Source organism: Poecile atricapillus, chromosome W (assembly GCF_030490865.1).
Source record: "Poecile atricapillus isolate bPoeAtr1 chromosome W, bPoeAtr1.hap1, whole genome shotgun sequence".
In the NCBI taxonomy this organism is placed as follows: Eukaryota; Metazoa; Chordata; class Aves; order Passeriformes; family Paridae; genus Poecile; species Poecile atricapillus.
Window position 1 is genome coordinate 25,627,747 of NC_081288.1, and position 18,990 is coordinate 25,646,736.

General features: G+C 49.5%; 2 protein-coding genes across 3 annotated transcripts; both read right to left on the reverse strand.

Moving 5' to 3' along the window:
- Positions 1-709: 709 nt before the first annotated feature.
- On the reverse strand, positions 710-9,722 carry LOC131591588 (FAD-dependent oxidoreductase domain-containing protein 2-like). The gene is made up of 9 exons (XM_058862427.1): positions 9,543-9,722; positions 8,539-9,084; positions 6,882-7,133; positions 6,151-6,420; positions 5,286-5,452; positions 4,485-4,650; positions 3,739-3,980; positions 2,737-2,907; positions 710-1,948 (listed from the first exon to the last, which is right to left on the reverse strand). Exons 2-9 carry the CDS (start codon positions 9,060-9,062, stop codon positions 1,683-1,685), a joined length of 2,058 nt encoding a protein of 685 aa, XP_058718410.1. The 5' UTR covers positions 9,063-9,084; positions 9,543-9,722; the 3' UTR covers positions 710-1,682.
- A 147-nt stretch (positions 9,723-9,869) lies between these two features.
- Positions 9,870-17,403, reverse strand: LOC131592157 (eukaryotic translation initiation factor 3 subunit D). 2 transcript variants are annotated; one of them, XM_058863472.1, is made up of 15 exons: positions 17,287-17,403; positions 16,846-16,979; positions 16,536-16,581; positions 16,020-16,156; positions 15,835-15,920; positions 15,277-15,349; positions 15,022-15,137; positions 14,681-14,813; positions 13,977-14,124; positions 13,621-13,751; positions 13,088-13,173; positions 12,736-12,865; positions 12,117-12,259; positions 11,065-11,345; positions 9,870-10,027 (listed from the first exon to the last, which is right to left on the reverse strand). In XM_058863472.1, the coding sequence occupies exons 2-15, from the start codon at positions 16,966-16,968 to the stop codon at positions 10,014-10,016; spliced, it is 1,647 nt and encodes a 548-aa protein (XP_058719455.1). In that variant the 5' UTR covers positions 16,969-16,979; positions 17,287-17,403; the 3' UTR covers positions 9,870-10,013. The 2 variants fall into 2 exon arrangements, with proteins under 2 accessions (XP_058719455.1, XP_058719456.1); XM_058863473.1 differs by lacking the exon at positions 17,287-17,403 and having other exon boundaries at positions 15,022-15,134.
- Positions 17,404-18,990: the final 1,587 nt, after the last annotated feature.

Below are 18,990 nucleotides of genomic sequence, written 5' to 3' on the forward strand. Positions count from 1 at the left end.
AACCGATTGGCAGCAGCCCCAAGAACCGGGACCTCTGATTGGCTGCCGTGCCTGTCTTTTAGGCCACCTTCGCTCCGCCCCCGAGCAGAGGACGGGAGTGCCACGTGGGACAAACCCTGGCTGCTGATTGGCGGCGGAGCCCCGCGATGGGCGCCGCGCGAGCCGAGGCGCGGGCCCGGCTGCTCCCTCTCTTCAGCTTGAGGCGGCGCAAAGGGCCGCTGCTTCACCTGCTTATTTTAAGCTTTCCTGGAAACGTACAGCTCCACAATCCCCTAAGAGAGCAATTAACTCTGTTCCACAACGCACCCACCCGGGCAGGGCGTCGGGACCGACCTGCAGCCCTGCACTCAGGGGTGACCACAAACCAGCATGGCCCACGCCACCCTCTCCAGCTGCATATGAACAGGCACTACCTTCCAGCAGCAGCACTGCTTGACAGCCCAGTATTCTCAAAGAGAGCAAGAGCTCCCCTGTCACTCCCTTGACCTCTTCTGCTCCCCAGCCTCTTCAAGGAACTGGGGTTTTACTGAAAGAGCAGCTGAATTCAAAGGATTGGGAGGGCTTTAGGTACACGTCACGTACAGCCCCTCTCGGTTTAGAAGCACTAATGTGTATTTTTCAAGAAGCTAAAGGGTTGGAAGATGTGTGATATAAAAGCCTGTTCCCTGTCACCCCTCTATTTCCTAGAAATCACAGGGACATCATGAGGTCAAGCTCAAAATTGCTCTTGCTTTACAACTCCAGGCCCATGGAAGGAGTCATGGAGACGGAGGTGACAGGCTCACAGAGGGAGCAGTAAAGTGCAGACAGCCTCCCTATCAGTCCCTCTAGGATCTCAAGATGACTGGAGGGGAATAAAACAGAGACATTTTAAGGAACATTTTAACATCATCAAACTTTCTTGATAGGACATAGTGCAAATAGGAGAAATATTGGTCATGCTTTATAAAAGACAGTCTAACCTTGGCTGCTTGGTGTGGGAGAAGAAAAACATGAGGACAGCAGAGACAAACTCTAAGTCTCTGTGTCCCATGCATTCCAAGCAAGCTACTCATCCATCGTGGAGGAGAGTCCCTTGTAGTGTACTCTGGGAAATTATAAATTATCTGACCTATACAGTAACTAAAAAAAATCATCTTTCCTCACTCAAACTACGCAATTGCCCTAACTCAAATGCAGGAAAAATACCAGGAAGTTTGCCTGGAGTACCACTTCAGGATTCAACGCAGAAAAGAATCTTCAAGTTTACACAGTGTGGGGGCATCCAGGGACCAGGGAGCCAGCACTGGGCTGCCACAGGGTGTGTGAGCAGGTCACCTCTGAAGGGGGACATGACATCTGAAGTTTCCCAGGCATTCCTGCACTCACTTCTGTGGCCTCTGTACATCACTGCAGATACTGGTCAGTGAGATAAACACAAACACCACCTTCAGGCAACTCTGAACTCTGCAAGGGCAACATGGGAACCTCAGCAGTACTGGATTTTGGTCCCTCACTCCATCCTTCAGAGCATGTTGGTCCTCTCTGTAACAGCAAGATCTGAGCAGGTCTTTGGCAACTCACAATCAGTGGGAAGCATGGGGATGGAAAAGGGATGCTGGGAAGGGCAGAGTCCTGCTGTGGATCTCTGTTACCGTACTGTCACAAGAGCACCTATGGATTTCAGTGTGGAGCAAGAGAGGTTAAAGCTCATCCTTGGCATTAACAAGATGCTGCAGAGGATGAACTGGTATCCCATGATCTCTCATCAACTGCTCCTGTGACCCATCGTGGCTCTCAGAGGGTCTGTCACCCGAAAAGTCTGTGTGACTGTAATCCTGGAGCAACCCCGCCTGTACTGCGTGGTGCAGGAGTTCCTGGCTCCCCAGCAGTCCCTGCATTCTCATGTACCCCTGCTGGCAGGAGGGAGGCAGCTTCTGATGGGTGAAGGCAAACAGGAAACACGACTCTGCAGGGGAGAGGATCAAAAATTAGAGTCAGCAGAGACACCCTATAGGGAAAAACTCCCAAAAACAATCAGGGACTTGTTCAAAACAAAAGGCAGAGAGGATGAGGGAAGATGGCTGGAGTTTCCCACCCGGTACCCTGCTTCAGGTGGCAGCACAGTAATTGACTTAATTCTGCAGAGCTCAGGAGATGTACAGAGGGATCCCCAGTCTGCACACAGAGAAAAAGGAGCTGGATTTGAGCTTGCATCTTTTGGCATCTTCTTTGTGCTACACGATGGCTTCCCTCTGTGTGCCACACGGGCTTCCTGCAGGAGGGTCCCACACCAGTCTTAAGACCATAGAGGGAGGCAGCATAGGCTCTTCACCTCACACATCACAGCACTTCTACTTCCCATGGACAAGCAATGCAATCACCAGTACATGAGGGAGAGAGAAGGAAATTTTCTACTACACAATGGCACAAAGAAATGTTCAGATAATGAAGAAGAAAGGAAAGCTGCAGCTAGAAAAAGGATGGAACCCAACCTTACATGCCTTTCTATAAATTCTGGCATGCCTGGGCCAGTCTTTTTCTAATGGTGAACAAGAGCGAGGACTCTTTGGGAATATACACACAGAACAGCACTTTGTACCATCTGGTGAGTGCATTGAGGTGGTGTGACTGACAGTGAGACAAGCAGCTCACCACAGGGACATCTCAGCTATTTGCAGAGAAGATCACTTCTGTGACTTGTTCCTCACACTCCTCCCTCCTCTTCCTGCCACTTCTACCCTGTGCACAAATTACCTGCAAAGAAATTGCGCAGGTCGGTGCTGAGGCAGTTCTCTAAAAACCGCCTCAGTGGCAGGATGTGAGCGTTTGGGGCTGTCCAGTCTGTCAGAAAGTCCTCCACAATGTGATGGATGGCATCTGGCCGGGGCAGAGGCCAATCTGGGGGACGGAGTCTCATCTCATGCTCTGCCAAGAGAACATTAACATAGTCTCTTAGAAGCAAAATGGCATTAAAAAGAACTTGGGGAGTAGAAAGCAGCTGTGACAGCTGTTTCCACTTTTGTCCTTCCCTTTTAATCCGTAACTTTCATTTGAAATCCCCTCTGCCAGCTCTGTCCTCAACAGCCCTGCCACTGCACAGCTGCCCTCTGTCCCTGCCTGTAGCATTCCTGTCATTTCACTCCTGTTCCCCCTGGGCAGGGACTGCCAGATGGGCTAAGCTGCATTTAGTGTTGCTACCCATCATGCTTATTTCTGTGCAAGGCAAGCTGCACCCTGACCCTAGGTTTCTGGAGATGAGGATTTCAACACACTCATTTCCCAAGGAAGTCTACTTCAAGCCTGTTTGCTGCTGGATAGAACACTCCTCTTCAAACCCTTGCCTTTGGCTGTCTCTATGTCTGTGTGACCTCTTAGACCTGGGCCTGCCAGAAAGCAGCTTTCTCTTGGCAGCAAGATGGCCAAACAACAGCCCAGCCTCATCTGTCAGGCTCTGCAAAACACACATAGGGTGCCAGCCAAAGGAAAGAACTGTTCCTCTTTTTGGACATGGGGAAATTTCCAGCATGTGTTTGTTCCTGTTTTGAAACATGAGGTCTCTGGTACAACCCCCCCACACCCTGTAGTGGACTTACCCATGGAACTTCCTTGCTAACTCTCAGCTTCCTTTTCAGCTCATACAGTGGTGGGGGGTGGCTCACAGGAAGGGGGAACAGTGCTTTCAGATGTCACCCCCACTTGGGCTCTGACTTATTTTTATCCCTCTTTGTTTTGGCTGTAATTAGCAGGAAAGCTTACCTGTTGGAAGGCGTTTGTAATAGTAAATAACAGGGTGTAAAAAGTTAGACTGCCAGGCATGCTGTGCCTCTCCCACAGCACGGTTGTAGTAGAAGACATCCTTGTCAGCTCCAGAGAAATTCTTCCCATACTCCATGATGATGACAAAGAGCCCACTGCCAGCCTTTCTTCCTGTCTGCCTTTCCAGCTCGGCCAGGACTCCAATAGGGTACTCTTCCAGGTACTCAAATGCTGTGGCATTCCTGTGAATTGCAAACACACCACTGGAATTTTCCACCAGAAAAAGCCAGCTGGGATCCAACCCACCCTCAGCTGGTCAAGACTAAAGCCAAAAAGTCATAAGATAGCAATTTTGATTGGTCATTACAGATCTGAGCTGCACTTGATGCAGAGCTTATAAAGGCTGCAGATACTATTACAGACACCATTGTTTTCATGGGATTATGGGATTTTCTCTACAGTAGCACCGCTCAAGGAAAGCTTTTCCTCTGGGGTCAGTAAGAGTACTACTATCTCTGATCCTAGAGGGAAGGTCTGGACCATTTCAGCCCTTTAACAGGGATAAACAGTCTGCACAATTGGGCATCAGTTGCAGCAGTGGTACAAGTTTGGGATGGCTGCCTATGTGATGTGTAACATCCTTAGGCAGGACCAGCGCAATTTTTGTGGTGGCACTACGGGAAGCAATGGTAAAGAAACAGAAATGAAACTATGGAGCGCAGTGCTGGGAATAATTACTCACTCACTCTCTCAGCAGTATGATGTCAGCCAGGACACTGAACATCTGGTAGAGGCCTGAGGCCTCATTCACCCTCTTGATGATGGAATTGGTCAGCTGTGTAATAGGGTAGACTGTGGATGGCCAGGGGACACCATGGTGACGGTTTTCCAATAGGCGATGGACTGCCCGAGCTAAGACATGGAGAGAAACAAAGACAGCTCATTTAACAACCCAAGCTTATGCTTTAGGAAATCAAATTTCTGCACTGCAGCAGGACTCAATAAAGAATCTATACAGCTCCTCCATGCTCAGATCTCCCACCCCAATCGCTGGTAACTGCAGTGGAGATGCCCTTGGAAAGCTGATGTGATGCTGAGTGGTGCGGGAGGGGGTGGGGGTCCTTGGGGATATTTGATTACTTCTCAGCACTCCTTTAATGATAAGGATGGGCACACACACATAAAGAAGGAAATTCTCTCTACTACCCACAGCTGCTAGGTTTTGACTCCACAGCACAGACCTCTCACCCACAGCCTGTCACAAGGCAGAGCGTCTGGCAGGAAGAAATCTATTGTGTTACATAAATAACAGACAGCAGGCAAGAGAGACACAAGACAAAACAAAGATAGACAACCAAAAACTTCATATATGACCCCAAGTTACTTCTCCACTTCAGATGATGCAGTTGCAGCTTCTCTGTGTTTTGTCCTTTTTATTGCCAGAACAAGACTAAGGGAAATCACTTTCCAGCAGTAATCTATGGTTTGTTCCTTTGAAGAGAGGAACAGTTTCCACCTCTGCCCTTTCTGTACATCCCAGTACTCACTTGTATACCGGAATCCATGGATGAAGCCCCCAGCAGATTTCCTGAAGTCAACTGAATGGCTAGCAGTACCAAGAACAAAGAGCCCCTGAGTGCCTCTAGACTCATAGCTGGGTTTGATTTGAGGATACTTCTTAATATTCCCTTTTCCTGGCATCATTCTCAGGGATCTGATATGCAAAAGAGAAGAGCAGGCTATCAGGAAGGACAGGAGTAGAAAAATAAAAAGGGTTTCTGATACACATTATCACTGCAGCCACTGCAAGATTCTGCCTCATACCCCTGCTGCCTTCAGTGGCATTTACTACTAAAATGAGGATCTTTGGAAGATAAGGGTGTTCAGCTCAAGATAGCCCTGGACAAGATCTAATTCTTAGCTGAGCCACTAACAGTGAATTTTGGAAGACAGTGAAGTTAGCAGTATCATTTTCAGCTCCACAATGTACCAAGGTGGAATGAAGGTTGCGTCCTCAGGGAATTTTTTTTCCCAGATAAAACCTTTTTGCAATGATCTGCACCTTTATCATCCTCATTAAAAAAAAAAAACAAAAAACATTGCTAGCTTTGTCCATGTGATCTGGCAGGTCAGCATGTTAAGTTCTAAAGGTACAAACTTTTCTGTGTCACTCAGGTCTCATTGCTGCCATCTGCACAGTGTTAGAGCCTGTCGGTCAGAGGGCAGTGACACACATTCCTACTGGGACACAGTCTTACCTGCAGGATAAACAAAGGACTGTGCAGCACCAAGCAGCTCAGAGCACACAGAGATCCAGACAATGCTGCCAGGAGACTTGCTCTTCCCTCTCCTCCCTACTCAGGCCCTTCAGCCTAAACACCTTCTTTCCTGGAGATCCTGGTTCTCCCTCACCTATTATAGATAGAGAAGTCAAACTTCCAACCCAGGCAGCGGATGACACGGTCGTAAGGTGCACGGGTGGCAAAATTGTCCAGTTCATCCTGAGGGAGGGTGATGGAGTCAATGCCTGCGCTGATATTCCTATTCTCCAAGTAGAACCGCAGTGTGATGTGCAGCTTTCCCATTTTGTCCTTAACGATAGCCAGATCTTCCAGGTCGCCCTCCAGAAGCCCATCCAGAGATTTTAGCTGGTAGGTGTCCAGCAGGCCATTGTTAATTGCTCTATGGAAAATACAAGAATGTAAAGAAGGGAGGTTCTGTCTTAGGTGCTGAAAATGGGATCATTTATCAGGCATCTCAACTCCTCTGCAGTGTAAAGGTTACCCCCAAAACCTCAGGGCTCACAGGAACAGCATGGGTAACACAGCCTCACTGTCCTTGGAGGAACTTTCCTCTGTGACTGCAGGCAAGGCAATAACTTGAGAGCCAGTATATCATAAAGATTACAGTTTCCAGGTGGACATGTTTCAATTTCACACAGATGCTTAAAAGCCCTCACCAAGCCTCTGTGTTCAGCAACTGCAACCTGGATTGCTTTAAAGCAAGGACCTATAGAAGGCCCCATATTTCTCCTGTGGCCCCCATGACCACAGCACCAGTCCAGCCTGTCAGCTGGGAAAGAACTGATTCTCCTTCTTTGTATTCCAGCCGCGTTAGAAACAGGAATAGGAGTGGTTTCTCACCTCAGATCCCCGACGTAGTGGGTGGCCCATGAGAGGCGCACGCGGGACCGGCTCACCATGTGGATGAAATTTGTGACACCCAGGATGTTCTCCGCTGTCTCAAAGGCCGAGTTCCCTCGGCCTAAGATCAATATGGTTTGGCCGACAAAGTCGTCTGGGTTGATGGACACAGTCTCGTAACCCTCAACATACTCTGAGCCAGGAAAGTTTACCACATTGGGAACCCACGTCCCAGCAGCAACCAACAAAGAGCTGCAAAAACAGGGACAGCACTTGAAAATGCAGGAATTTCAGGCTCCATCTCCTCATTCCCTTTTCCTCCCACTGTGGAAGGTGGCTGCAATGTGACCTCCACAGTGACACTTGGGCAGCTGCACAGGTCACAGTTTCAAAAGAAACCTTTACCTAGCTTCAACTAATGATCTGCTCCTCTCTTCCCTATCCTCAGGACAACCAGGAACAGTTATATATAGCAATAGTTAGTGTGGGTGCTGTACATATGCATCTCCCTCGCCTGCTCAGAAATGCAACTTCTACTAACACGAACTCATTGACAGTATACGTAATATAGCTTCACAGGTTGATTATATGTTGCATAAAAACTACTTTGATTTAAAATTTGAGTTGACATTTGGCAGAGCAGAAGTCATTTCTAAGACAGACAGGAAATAATTTTGATATTTTGAAATGTAACTCCCAGTCATAAAAACGTGTTAGCAACATCATTAATCGTTAACACCAAAAATAACTACAGTGATCTTTTTATATCACTCCATAAGAGCTTTTACTTGATTCTTGAGGAAGTTTTTGTGATTTAGATGGAAACACCAGGCAGCTGAGGCAAGCAGCACCAGCCTTGCTTACAGAGCATCCCAAGAGCAACTCGCTCACGGTACGTGGGTGTCTGGGATTGCCTTCTGTCCCCTCAGAGCCTGCCAGCAGCACACCGGCAAGTGACAGCCAGCACGACCTGCTGTCGTAGAGCTGAGGTTCTCAGGAGAGGTGAGAAATATACTCATATGTTCACAAGAGTAACTTCCAGGTTTTTAGGAATGGAGCTCAGTGGTGGTGTGGGATACACAGACGTAAAAAGGACGAGTGGAAGGGGAATTCAGCAACCAGCAGCTTTGAGGGTTACTTCTCACAGTCCTTGCCCCTCCCCCCCAACTTTCCTCTTCTTCCCCCCTGTGTTCCAGCTCTGGGCTTCACCCATCTGGGACACACCCCTGAGCACATGGGGGAAAACAGGAGCAAGATGTCACTGCACTGACTCAGGCCAGTTTGTAATAGAGGCAGTGTTGGCTGTAAATACAACTGAGTTAATTTTTTCACAGACAGTAATTATCTAGTGATAAAACAAAAGTGATTTCAAGCCTACCTATCAAGGACAGACGCTGCAGTGACGGCCATTGCAGCCAGTTTGTGTCTGCCCTCCCAACCTCCTCAGCTGCCCAAAGCAAAACACTGCTCGTGAAAGGCAATGCTTTCCCAGGAGTAGCTATTCCACCCATCCACCTGCCAATCCCTAAAAAATGTTTTCCTCTTCTGATGGTGATTAAGGCTCTAAGAGGCTGTAACATCTCCATCCTTGGAGATACTCGTGCCTCAACAAGGCAGAATTCTGAGCTGCATGTCAAGCCCCAGGTCTGCCCATTACCTGCACTTGTAGTTCTTCCTGTCCTGGTCGGTCAAGAGAAAGTAATGGCCGTTCCAGGCCTGCTCATTCTTCTCCAACGTCACATGGATGATGGCCGTGTTGTACTGAACACGCAGCTTCAGCAGGGAAGCGAAGTCCTCCAGGTAACGCACCATCGTGTCAGCGTTGGGGAAGAAGTCACGAGAGTAGTGTCGGAAAAGCAGCCGCCGGTCATGGCTGAGGAGCGAATTCCAGTCGTGTCGGAGGTTGAACTCGCTGTTGGACTTGCCCGTGTACTGCTTGTTGATGCTGATAAGTTTGCGGTGCCGAGGGTAGAGCGCGAAGAAGCTGCCGGGAGCATGGCTCCGCTCGAAGACGATGTAGTCCCGGCCGGCTTGCTGGAGGAAGTAGGCCGCCTGCAAGCCCGCGGGGCCGGCCCCAATGACGCAGTAGTCGTGGTAGAGGAAGGTGGCACCACTCACCGTGCACAGGCCGCCGGCGTACAGGGCCAGCCCCAGGAGCGTCCCGCAGACCGCCGGGGCCATGGCGGGGCTGGCGCAGCCGGCCCTGAAGTGAGCAGGACCGGGACGCGTTACCCGAGGGGCGGCAGCGTCCCCACGGGGCACCCTGGAACCCATCAGCCCCCACCCACCCCCGCCCAGACCCGGCCGCCATGAGACGTCCTCCTACAGGGTGGGGTGTTGGGGCGGAGCCCTGCTCCCTGCCAGCCAATAGCAGCAGGGCCCCCATGCCTTCCAGCCAATGGGCGCGTAGCGGCCCCCACCCACAGCACACAGGTGGCAAGGTGGGGCAGCACCTGTGGACTCCTGGTCGCGAGCGCCTCTGCGCCCCACCAGCCAATGGGGACGGGCGGTGCAAGCCCCCCAGCCAATGGGAGATGGGGTGTCCCGCACTTCCCTCGCTCCCCCACCAATACGGTCCGGGCCCCGATGCCCCCGCCAAACGGCGCACGAGGCGCGGCACACGTGACGCGCGGCGCCGCCACCGGCCGCCCGGAGCCGCACCTGCACCATGGAGCTCCCGCCGCGCCGCTCCTCCCGCTCCGGGCTCTCCCCGCTCCGCTCCCTCCTCCTTCCCGCGCCGCCCGGGCAAGGCGGGGCGGGCACGGCGCTGCCTCCCGCCCGCTGCGGGGGCGAGCGAGGGGGGCGGTGCGCTCCCCGCGTCACGTGACACCGCCACCGCCGCTTCCCGCCGCCGGCACCATGGCGGCGCGCGCACCACGTGTCCGGGGGCGGGCGGCGCTTAAAGGGGCAGGCGCGGGCCGGAGCCGAGCCCGCGCGGGGCACCCGAACCAGGCACGCACACACACACACACACACAGACAGCGCCCGCACTCGGCAAAATCAACTTTATTCCGCTTTCCCCCCGTTTCTGATCGATGTGCAGCACAGCCGGGCCGAAGGTGCAGCCACAGCCCGACCCTCGGGACCAAGGCTGCCCGGGCACTGCAGCCCCCGCGGTGCTGGCTGCAGCGTTCAGCTCTCTTCCTCTGAAAAAGAGAAACGGAAATGAAATTAATTCAGCCAGGGAAAGAAAACCATACAAACTCCCAAATTAAACCCTCTCTGTCAAGGAAATGCCACAAGGAACACAAAAAATCAAGGCTGCCACTTCAGGAGATTATCCCACCTCCAACTGTCTCCTCACCTCCCCACAGCTTCCCAATAAACCTGCCCATCAGCCAAGACCACACACACGTCACTTGGAATTACACAATTTACATTCCTGAGCAAATTACACAGCAACCTAACTAACATTTCCATAATAAAATCCGGAGGCTTTAAGCCAGGCTAAGCTTACAGCCTAAAAATAAACTGGGAGATATTTTTCCTATCACAGAAGCAAGAGCTCTAGGATAAATGGTTTCCCACTGTCAACAGAGCACACACAGATCTCAAGTCAGGGATCAAAGATAGTTTTAAACAGCAAAGTGAAGGCAGCAGCTGTCCACTGGGCACCACTGATCCTCCAAAACTCCCATCCTGACCAGCCAGCGATTGCTCAGCTTCAAGAGTCACTTCAGAAAAGCCTTCACCAAGTTCCCTCAATTGCATTCTGTCACCACGCGTCTTAAATGTCACCTTATAGTCACTATCATTTCTAAAACTGCAATCAAAAAAAAAAAATTCCAGTACCAACAGAAATTAGCACCCACCCAACTCCTGCAGACCTTGGGGTGGCTGAATGAAGGGCTCCTTGGCAGGCTTTGTTTCCCCAGTCAATGCTCTGGATCTGGGACCTTCCCCCTGACCCGTGCTAAAATCAGTCCTCCACAAGTATCTGTACAGAGGCACAATATCTGCATTTCCAAATCTCTTTTTTCCTCCAGATCAGTACTCTCAATGTCACCCACACCTCTTCAACTGAGTCCCATCCTTGGGACCACACATTCTCCAGTCTCATTCCTCTCAAGTCATTGCACTGGTCAGATCTAACCCTTTAGCTCTGGTCTTAATCATACTTCACCCCTTTTCATCCAGACCAATACATCATTTTAAAGCATAAAGCACCAAGTATGCTACAAACCTTCCTCTTCCTCTTCTTCCTCCTCATCCTCCTCATCTTCATCAGAGCTGAAGGTGCCATCAGGCAAGCTGTAGATGCGGATCACCTGCTTGTTGGGGTCCTTGAGGATGAGGTACTTCCCCTCATCCAGCTTCATACAGATGTCAATGACGCATCGCAGGATGCCCCAGGCGTTCTCTATGCTCAGATTAATCTGGCTGGCAAATTCATTTGGCTTGAACTGCTGGGTGCCCAGGATCACGTGGCGGGCAGAATCCTTCACATGGTAACGGGATACGTACCTAGGGGGTCAAGAAGTAACCAGAGGGGTTTCAGGAGATTAAGCCCAGACAGCAGAAAAACACCAGCAAGAAAAGCCGTGTGATCATCTTATTTTTGTTTTCTGGGCTAAAAAATCCTAATACTCCAACACTGAAAGCTAAGAGGATCTCCTGGCTACAAACTGTCAATCTGTAATGCACCTGGAAATCCCCAAATCGGATGGAGAGGAACAAAAGATAAAGAAGAATTAGCCCGAGATAAAATTAAGCAATTGCATGATTAGCTGCGAATCTGGAATCAAGAAGATGGAAAAGTATCAGTTCTGTGTCTGTGGATGGAACTGACGGTTGCAGAACCACTAGAACTTATTTATCAAAAGCCTCTTATTCATTACCTACAGTACTCAATTGATTTTAACGTGACGGTTTAAAAAATGCTGTGGCCATCTCTCCCCACCACCTAATTTCTCAGTAACAGGTCACTGATGACCAATCAAGATTCCTGAGAGGCATCACAGTCACTGTATTTATCTCCCTTGTTGGTGACCACATCTAAGAGCCCATACAGGCCACCTGACCCTCATGTGTGTGGGGTCAGTCACAGCTGGATGCTGAGGGGAAGCAGCTTACACCAAGGCTGGTACACTCACCACAAGCTTTCCTTTCTTGGCTCCTCAAACACTGGGTGATTTTAGGATTACTCGTTCTGTAAATGCTTCGCTCAGACATACACAAAGTTTAATAATGGAAAATGCACCTGGAAGATATTTGGTGTGAACTGCCCCCCCTTACCCGAGTTTAAGATACTCTGATCCAGCCAGCAGCGCGCAGCATGTCCAGCGGGCCAATTTGTAGCTGTTGTTCTTCAGCTCCGTGGCAATGACAGCCCCTCTCTGAGAGTCCAGCTTCTGCCGCCAGTCCACCCCATTGCAATACTGAGAGGAGAATCAGAACCAGGATCAGCCCGACAAGCCAGCAACAGCCATCTCTCCAGGCATCTTGTCATCACACACGGGAGCTGTCTACCCTATGGTACCACTGAGGGAATGTGAACTGCAGCCTACAGGGAAAGCTCTTGCACCGGGAAGGGAGAAATGCAAACAGCTGGGATTGCTCAGCATTTGTGCCACTGGTTAGAAAGGGTAATCTGTGAGGGAAGAATTCTAAAGAGAACCGTAAGAACAGACTGGCTACTGCGTTGAACACCCAGGGACAAGAGGGTTAAAGCCAGCTACCTCGCATTTAGGGGAGAATCCCATCAGCACTGCTTGTCCACCAAAGTCATACTCCTTGGTGGAATGTAACACCCGGGGACACCGCCAGATATTTGTCTAATCTTCCCTGCTGTACCTGGCATGTCAGGCAGCAGTGAAGCAGTTAGAGCTAGCTTGGGGATCCTGTTCCTCCTCACCCTCGAATCCCACTCGTTCAGTGTTTTGATGTTGATGAATGACACTTCTCCATTAGCTCCTGTCATCACTCCATCATGTTCACAGCGGACAATGAGATCTATATCGTCTCCCAGCTTCCACCTTCGGTATCTGCCAATAAAAAATCCAGCTGGTTATTTCTGACCTTTGTTCCCAGATCCATGTAAGCATTCAGCAAAATCCTTTCCTTCTCTATCTTTTCACTGTGAGGTCATCCATGAATCCCTCTCAAGGTAAATCTTCCATGAATAACACTCCCAATCTGTTGCCTCTGTATCACACTGACATCCTGCCCCCTCTTGCCAAACCTGGGCATCAGAAATATCAACCTACCTGTATGCAACAGAGGCTACTTCATTTTTATCCATGTCATCCTCCACAAAGGGGTTTGGGTTGGGAAACTTGTATTTCTCCTTTCCCTGCAGATGGAAACAGCAGAGCATGTTAGGAGACAGCTCTCCTCTATTGGAAAAATATTCTTTTACAACAACAGTAGCTGATTTCCCTTATGTAGAGAAATACCAAAACATTAAGACAGCTGATGAAAGCCTCATGCCCACATTAGTCACAGCACTACAAGCAGTACTTGTACTGGCACTTAGGCTTCATTAAGTGTACTAAGAACCCTGTCTACATCATCAATGGGAGTAGGATGACTTGTCTGTGAAATCAAAGTGAAAACCTTTCTACAACAAAGTCACATAGCTCACCAGAAATAATCCCACCTCTTTCAAAACTGAAAGACCACCAACATAACACAACTGCCAATAAAATGCTTCTGTGCTGTATTAAAGCAGCCTTAATGATGTCTCTTCTTGAGACTCTCTGAAACACAGACCCCACCACTCATCACCATTCCACCTTACCATTCTTAGACACTGCTGGGAGAAGTTATGATTGATGTAGGTAGCTTCCATGGCCAGATTGCGTGGAGAATTAAAGGAGTTGCCCTCCTCCTGTGGTGGTTCATTGGCTGTTTCACTCACCGTCAGGAGGTCTGGGAAGAAAACCAGATGCAAGTGGTTATACTTGGGGGAGTAACTATGTCAGCTTTAGTGAGTTTCTAGCCCCGCCATCAGAGCAGATCAATACTGAAGTTCCCCACACAACTATCACATGTACTGTAGTAATCAGCTTATTCAGGGGGAGCAGTGTGGACAGCCAAATAAGCATGAAGAAAATTAGACCCTTTAGCTACTGCAACAGAAATACTTTTCCTCACCAAAATCTGAGTTGTCCCTCTTGTCAAAGAAAAGCTTGGATCCAACTCTCTGGACAATGATGTCCCAGGAATAGACAGAGCGAGTGCAGCTCATCAGTGTGGCCAGGATGGCATCCGTGGCAAACACATTCCCTTGTGTCTTGGCCAGCTGTGAATACAGGAGGAGAAAACTGTTTCAGCAATAAGAACAGATACCGCTTCCCTAGGCGGGATGAGAAGTGCTAGCAAACCAGATCACTAATTTCTTCTGCTGTTCTGACTGAGAAAGCTGAACTGGTGAGTACCACATCAACAAAGCATAAGGTACTACCCAGCAATCCTGGCCCACCCTCACCCACACAAGGGGAAGGTAAGAAACTACTACAAAATGTTAGTTCTGTTGGAAAATGCATGGTTTCTTACTACCAATCAGGTCACAAGAGAGAAATGTCAGAGCCTTCCTCACCTCCAAAAGCAAGGCCCCAAGGATCAGGTCTCTGACATAAGTTTTCTTCCCAACATAGCTCAAGTACTGGTCTCCTTGCCCTTCCAGAACTACAGCTTTTCCTTGGCCAGTGTTCCTAGCTCTGCATTAATCTAGCTCTGCCTTCCACCTAACAGAAATATTGGTACCACCTAATATTTCTTGCTTTTGCCCTTTGGTCTGACAGTGACAGATAGTCTCCAACAACAGCACACACCGAGTTTTACAAACTGGTGGATACCTTTCGGATAACTGGGTCATCTGTAGTGGTGACGGTATGGAAGATGCGCTTAATGCTCCTCAGGAGCTTCTCGTTTCTTGTTGTAATGCGGTCGAAGGCTTTGTCATAGTACTCCAGGGCTCCACAGCACTCTCTGCAAAGTTAAGAGGACCATCTGGATACCCTTCCTACAGGTAACACCACCCATGAACCACACAGGGCCTGCTGGGTGTTCCATTACTTCCCCCTGGTTTTGGTACCTCAATGATAACATTGGGACCAGGCAGAAGACCCTCGAGCTCCTGCTTTCCAAAAATCCAGTCACTTCAAGGAGCAAGCAAAGGGCTGTTTTAGGAACTCACATGTCCTGTGGCTCTGACACCTCCAGATAGCGCATTTTCATCAGCCGAGGGAAATCCATCTCCTCCTTCACCTCCCAATCGCTGCGAACTTCAACAGAGGAGTCACGAGGTTTCTGCTGTGCGACCAGAGGCGCGACAGGTACAGAGAGAAATGGAGACACATCAGGATTTGTGCAAGAGGAGCTGCCCCATGAGTGCAGCCCGAGAAACCTAACCATCAGAGGGGGCACAAAGCTGATCAGTTGTGATTTCTACCTGTGATTTCTGGTCCCATTTCTGCCTCACTCCAAACTGCTTCTGAAACTTCTTTTGTAGGCGCAAACGATCTCTAAAATGACAAATGTGAGAAAAGCCATGAAGAGAAGTTCTTGATTCCTATATGGCACAACTATTCCTCCACTTCTAAACTACTACCAGAGGAGCAATGCTTTCAGGCACTGAGCTCCTGAAACATTTGTTGAGCCATCTGTTGATCAAGATGCTTGAGGCATTAAAAAGTCTTTTCTTTGCTCTGAGCAGCTCTTTATATAGTTTTACCTGAAGACTGAAATGCAGTTTTCAGAAAGGATATTCTCTGGTTAGAATGCCACCCTTACTTTCTAAATACAGTTTAAAAATTCTCCTAAATTATTAGGCAGCCATTTGAAATCCATGCTTTTAAATACTACTGACACCAGCAGAACTCGAAAAATCCCGAAATTCTCTGCTATTTGCTCGCTCCAGCAGATTCTGTTACTGTAAGTTTGCAAATTCATCAACAGTATGTTCACACACTCCAACCCGAGCTTGGTAAGCTCATCTCTGCAGCCTCACCTCTCCTTCTGCTTGGCACTCTTTGGCAGCGTCTGCATGCTGAACTGCAGCATGTTCCGACGGTCCTTGTCTCTGCGAAGGTTCCTCTGCGGAAATGACGGGAAGGAAAACGAAGACATTTTAATAGGGAAAGAATCCTGCGCTGCCGAAGCTCCCCTCTGATCCCCTCTCTGACAACACGTTACCTGTGCAAACCTCATGCGGTTCCTCTGGTACGCTGTTTTCTGCGTCCGGGCCGTGTCCACCAGCTGGAAGCTGGTCTCATCCTCCTCGTGGAAATAGGCGTATTGGCTTCCGCCACCAAACTGTGACGAGTACTTGTCTGGAAATAAAGTATCTCAGCACCATGGTTCTAAGAAAAAACCCTGATGCTTTGCCCCTTTCTCTCCCCGACTCCCTTCACCTAAGTCTGTTGTCTAAATCGGGACTCCTGCTTTACACCTGCATGTCTTCTCCTGCTCCAAACCTCCCTTATGAGCCTGGGCAGTGATGTAGCACAAAACCCAGAGTAAGCCCCAAGGACAGGGAGAGCCACACAGAGCTTTCCCAAGGGTAAAGCATGCTTCCTAAAGTAAGCTGCCCGTCTTGCTGAGGTGTGCAGGTAATTACAGGGTGGGTGTGAGACATGAAAGCAGGAACGACGCTTGGAAGAAAACTTTGCAGGAAATAAACCCCAGGAACAGCCAGCAGACCACACGTACTTGTGTATCTTTTATCCTGATACGTGGCTCCTGTCCAATCGGCCACCTAAGAACGAGCATAAACAGTCAAAAGTAAAGTATTAACACAAAACTTCCCCCCCCACACCTCTAACACTGCACATGCAGGACTCCCAGCAGCAGAAACAGACACTGCCATATGCTCCAGGTCTAATCCTTTTGCCTCCCACCTCTGCCTGCCAGGTGCTCACAGCGTGTCAGGACGCACTGCCAAGGGTGCCAGCGGAGCAGCCAGGGTAACAAAAGCGAACACCGGGGCCCGGAAGGCACCCAGAGCTCACGGCACAGGTACCTTGCCCAGGCGGTCTCCTTTGCTGAAGGGCTGGTAGGGCATATCCTTGAACTGCTCGGGCACAGCACACGGGCCCCAGCCGGAGGGGTTGTCCTGGATCACGGGTGCCACAAACTTCGCCATGTTTTAATTTTCTAAAGGTGAAAAAATAAAATAAAAACCCCAAAACCTCAGACCCTCAGCCGCCGCACGGTGCGGCACCGAAACCTGAGGCCTTGCTTCGGCACAGGCCACCGCGAAGGGAAGGCGCCTCCGACAACCGGGCCCAGGGAGAAAGGAAGGCTCCGGGTGGGCGCTGCGTGTGCCGGGGAGGGGCGGGGTCGCGGCCCCACCGGAACCGGCGAGACCAGCGGGGCGGGGCCGGGCCGGGGTCTCGGTACGCGCGGGCGCTGCCGGCGCGGCAGGCGAGCAGCTGCGGGGCGGCCCCAGCACTTCCCTCACCTGCGCGGCTCCGGCGCGGCCCCGATGGCGGCGGATCCAGCGGCGGACCCGGGAGCGGCTCCAGCGGCGGCGGCGGCGGGCGGGGAAAGGGCCGCGCGCAGTCCCGGCGCGCCCTTCTTGCGTCAGCGCCGCGCGACGGCAGCGCCCTGTCGTAAAAGCAGAAAACCTCTAACCCCCCCCCCGGAAAAGCGAGTAAGGCGTGCGGCTGCCGTAAAGCGGTAGCGTTGTCGCAACGTGTCAACTATCAAAAGAATTTTATTAAGAAAATATGTTCTTTGTTGTTTGATCCTTGTGTGCTTTCAACTCTGATCAACAAGAAAAGAGGTTTAATCTGTGAAACAGCAGCTAACAAACAAACTCCAAGTGATGTCCAGGTGTTAGACAAATTACTTGAGTAGAATTGCCTTGTTAAGGTTTAAGGATCAACGTTTTTCAGTGACCTCAGGGGAGGTTAACAAAGCTTGGGAAGAAGGATGTACCACAGATAGTGGATGTTAGGAGTGCAGAATTTACAAGCCACAAAGACATTTGGCAAAACCCCCAAGATAAGGAAGAAACTAATAAAGACAGCTCAGCAACTGTGCTGAATCAGCTCCAATGGAGTAAGAGGTAATTCTGGCAGGGGGAGATCATGGCCACTGATCCAAGAAACCACCGACTCGAAAGGAGAGAAAGACAGACTGATCATGCAGACTAATTAGCATGAGCAGTGAGAGGATCATTAACCAATAGAAGACAGAATACTAATTAAAAAGAGAGCTAGGTAACTTGTAGCCAATGGTCATTAATGCCTTGTTTTGCCAAAACATATAGAGTGAAAAGTTTTGGGAGTTGTGCTGGCTTTGGGGATTTGCCATCCAGCACCTCTTTCTATGCAGAACTGTAAATAAATCAAATGCTTGGATTGTGTGTGTCAATTGGCCTCTTGCAGACCAGGTGAAAGAACCTTTTTTGGGACAGCACTGTCATTTACAGAAATTTTGTTCCTGCTTAATCGCCACTTAATAAGGAAAAATATGCAGGAGTGGAAGGAGATTGATGTTAAGGATAGTGTAAATTTGCCCTGTTGATTAAAATGCTTGAGTTTGGCTTTTAATGTAAAAGCTGGGGGTGACGTGTGACAAAACCCATTCACTTTGTACCCAGATGTCATAAAGAGGAAGAAAACTTGGCTTTCTGTGTGTGCTGAAGGCTCAGCAGGGCACAGCAGCTCCAACAATGGTGAGGTCAGAAACATCTCCAGTGCTAATGATGGCTAAACTTCCTGGAACTGTGGAACTTCTCTTGGCAGAAGTATTCAGCCCCATGGTAGGCAAATGCCTGTTGGGAATGGTTTTGGTGTCAATGACTTGCCTTTTTTTTTCCCTTTAGGAAAACTTGAGTTCAACTTACTTTACAAAACATGTATTGGAAGAATATTGATCCTCAGCGTATTCAAATACAGGTTTCAACTATTAATGTGCAGTTCCCATCTGGTAAATTTTGCTTCACAGACGTGTGATAGAGTTACTGTGATGTCTGGTTAGTAAATAATTCCCAGATAAAAGCTGAGATAGACCTTAAGAGATGACTTTGATAGAGAGCAGCCTTAGAGCACTCTGGACAAGAAATATGTCAATAAAGTTATATGCTAGGACAGGAAACATGACTTAATGGTATGCCTCTGCATTCCCCCGCCCAGCTTCTTAAAATAAAAATATATTC

Bases quoted from the DNA above. Each gene is read 5' to 3' on its own strand.
- LOC131591588 (XM_058862427.1), bottom strand. From the start codon at position 9,062: ATGGCCCCGGCGGTCTGCGGGACGCTCCTGGGGCTGGCCCTGTACGCC. The intron at 7,134-8,538 runs GTAATGGGCAGA...CTGTTTTTGCAG, and splicing joins AGGAAGAACTACAAGTGCAG to CTCTTTGTTGGTTGCTGCTG. The intron at 1,949-2,736 runs GTAATTTGTGCA...TCTCCCCTGCAG, and splicing joins CCTGCGCAATTTCTTTGCAG to AGTCGTGTTTCCTGTTTGCC.
- LOC131592157 (XM_058863472.1), bottom strand. From the start codon at position 16,968: ATGGCGAAGTTTGTGGCACCCGTGATCCAGGACAACCCCTCCGGCTGG. The intron at 16,582-16,845 runs GTACCTGTGCCG...GCTCGTTCTTAG, and splicing joins AAGGAGACCGCCTGGGCAAG to GTGGCCGATTGGACAGGAGC. The intron at 15,138-15,276 runs GTAGAAATCACA...CTGGTCGCACAG, and splicing joins AATGGGACCAGAAATCACAG to CAGAAACCTCGTGACTCCTC.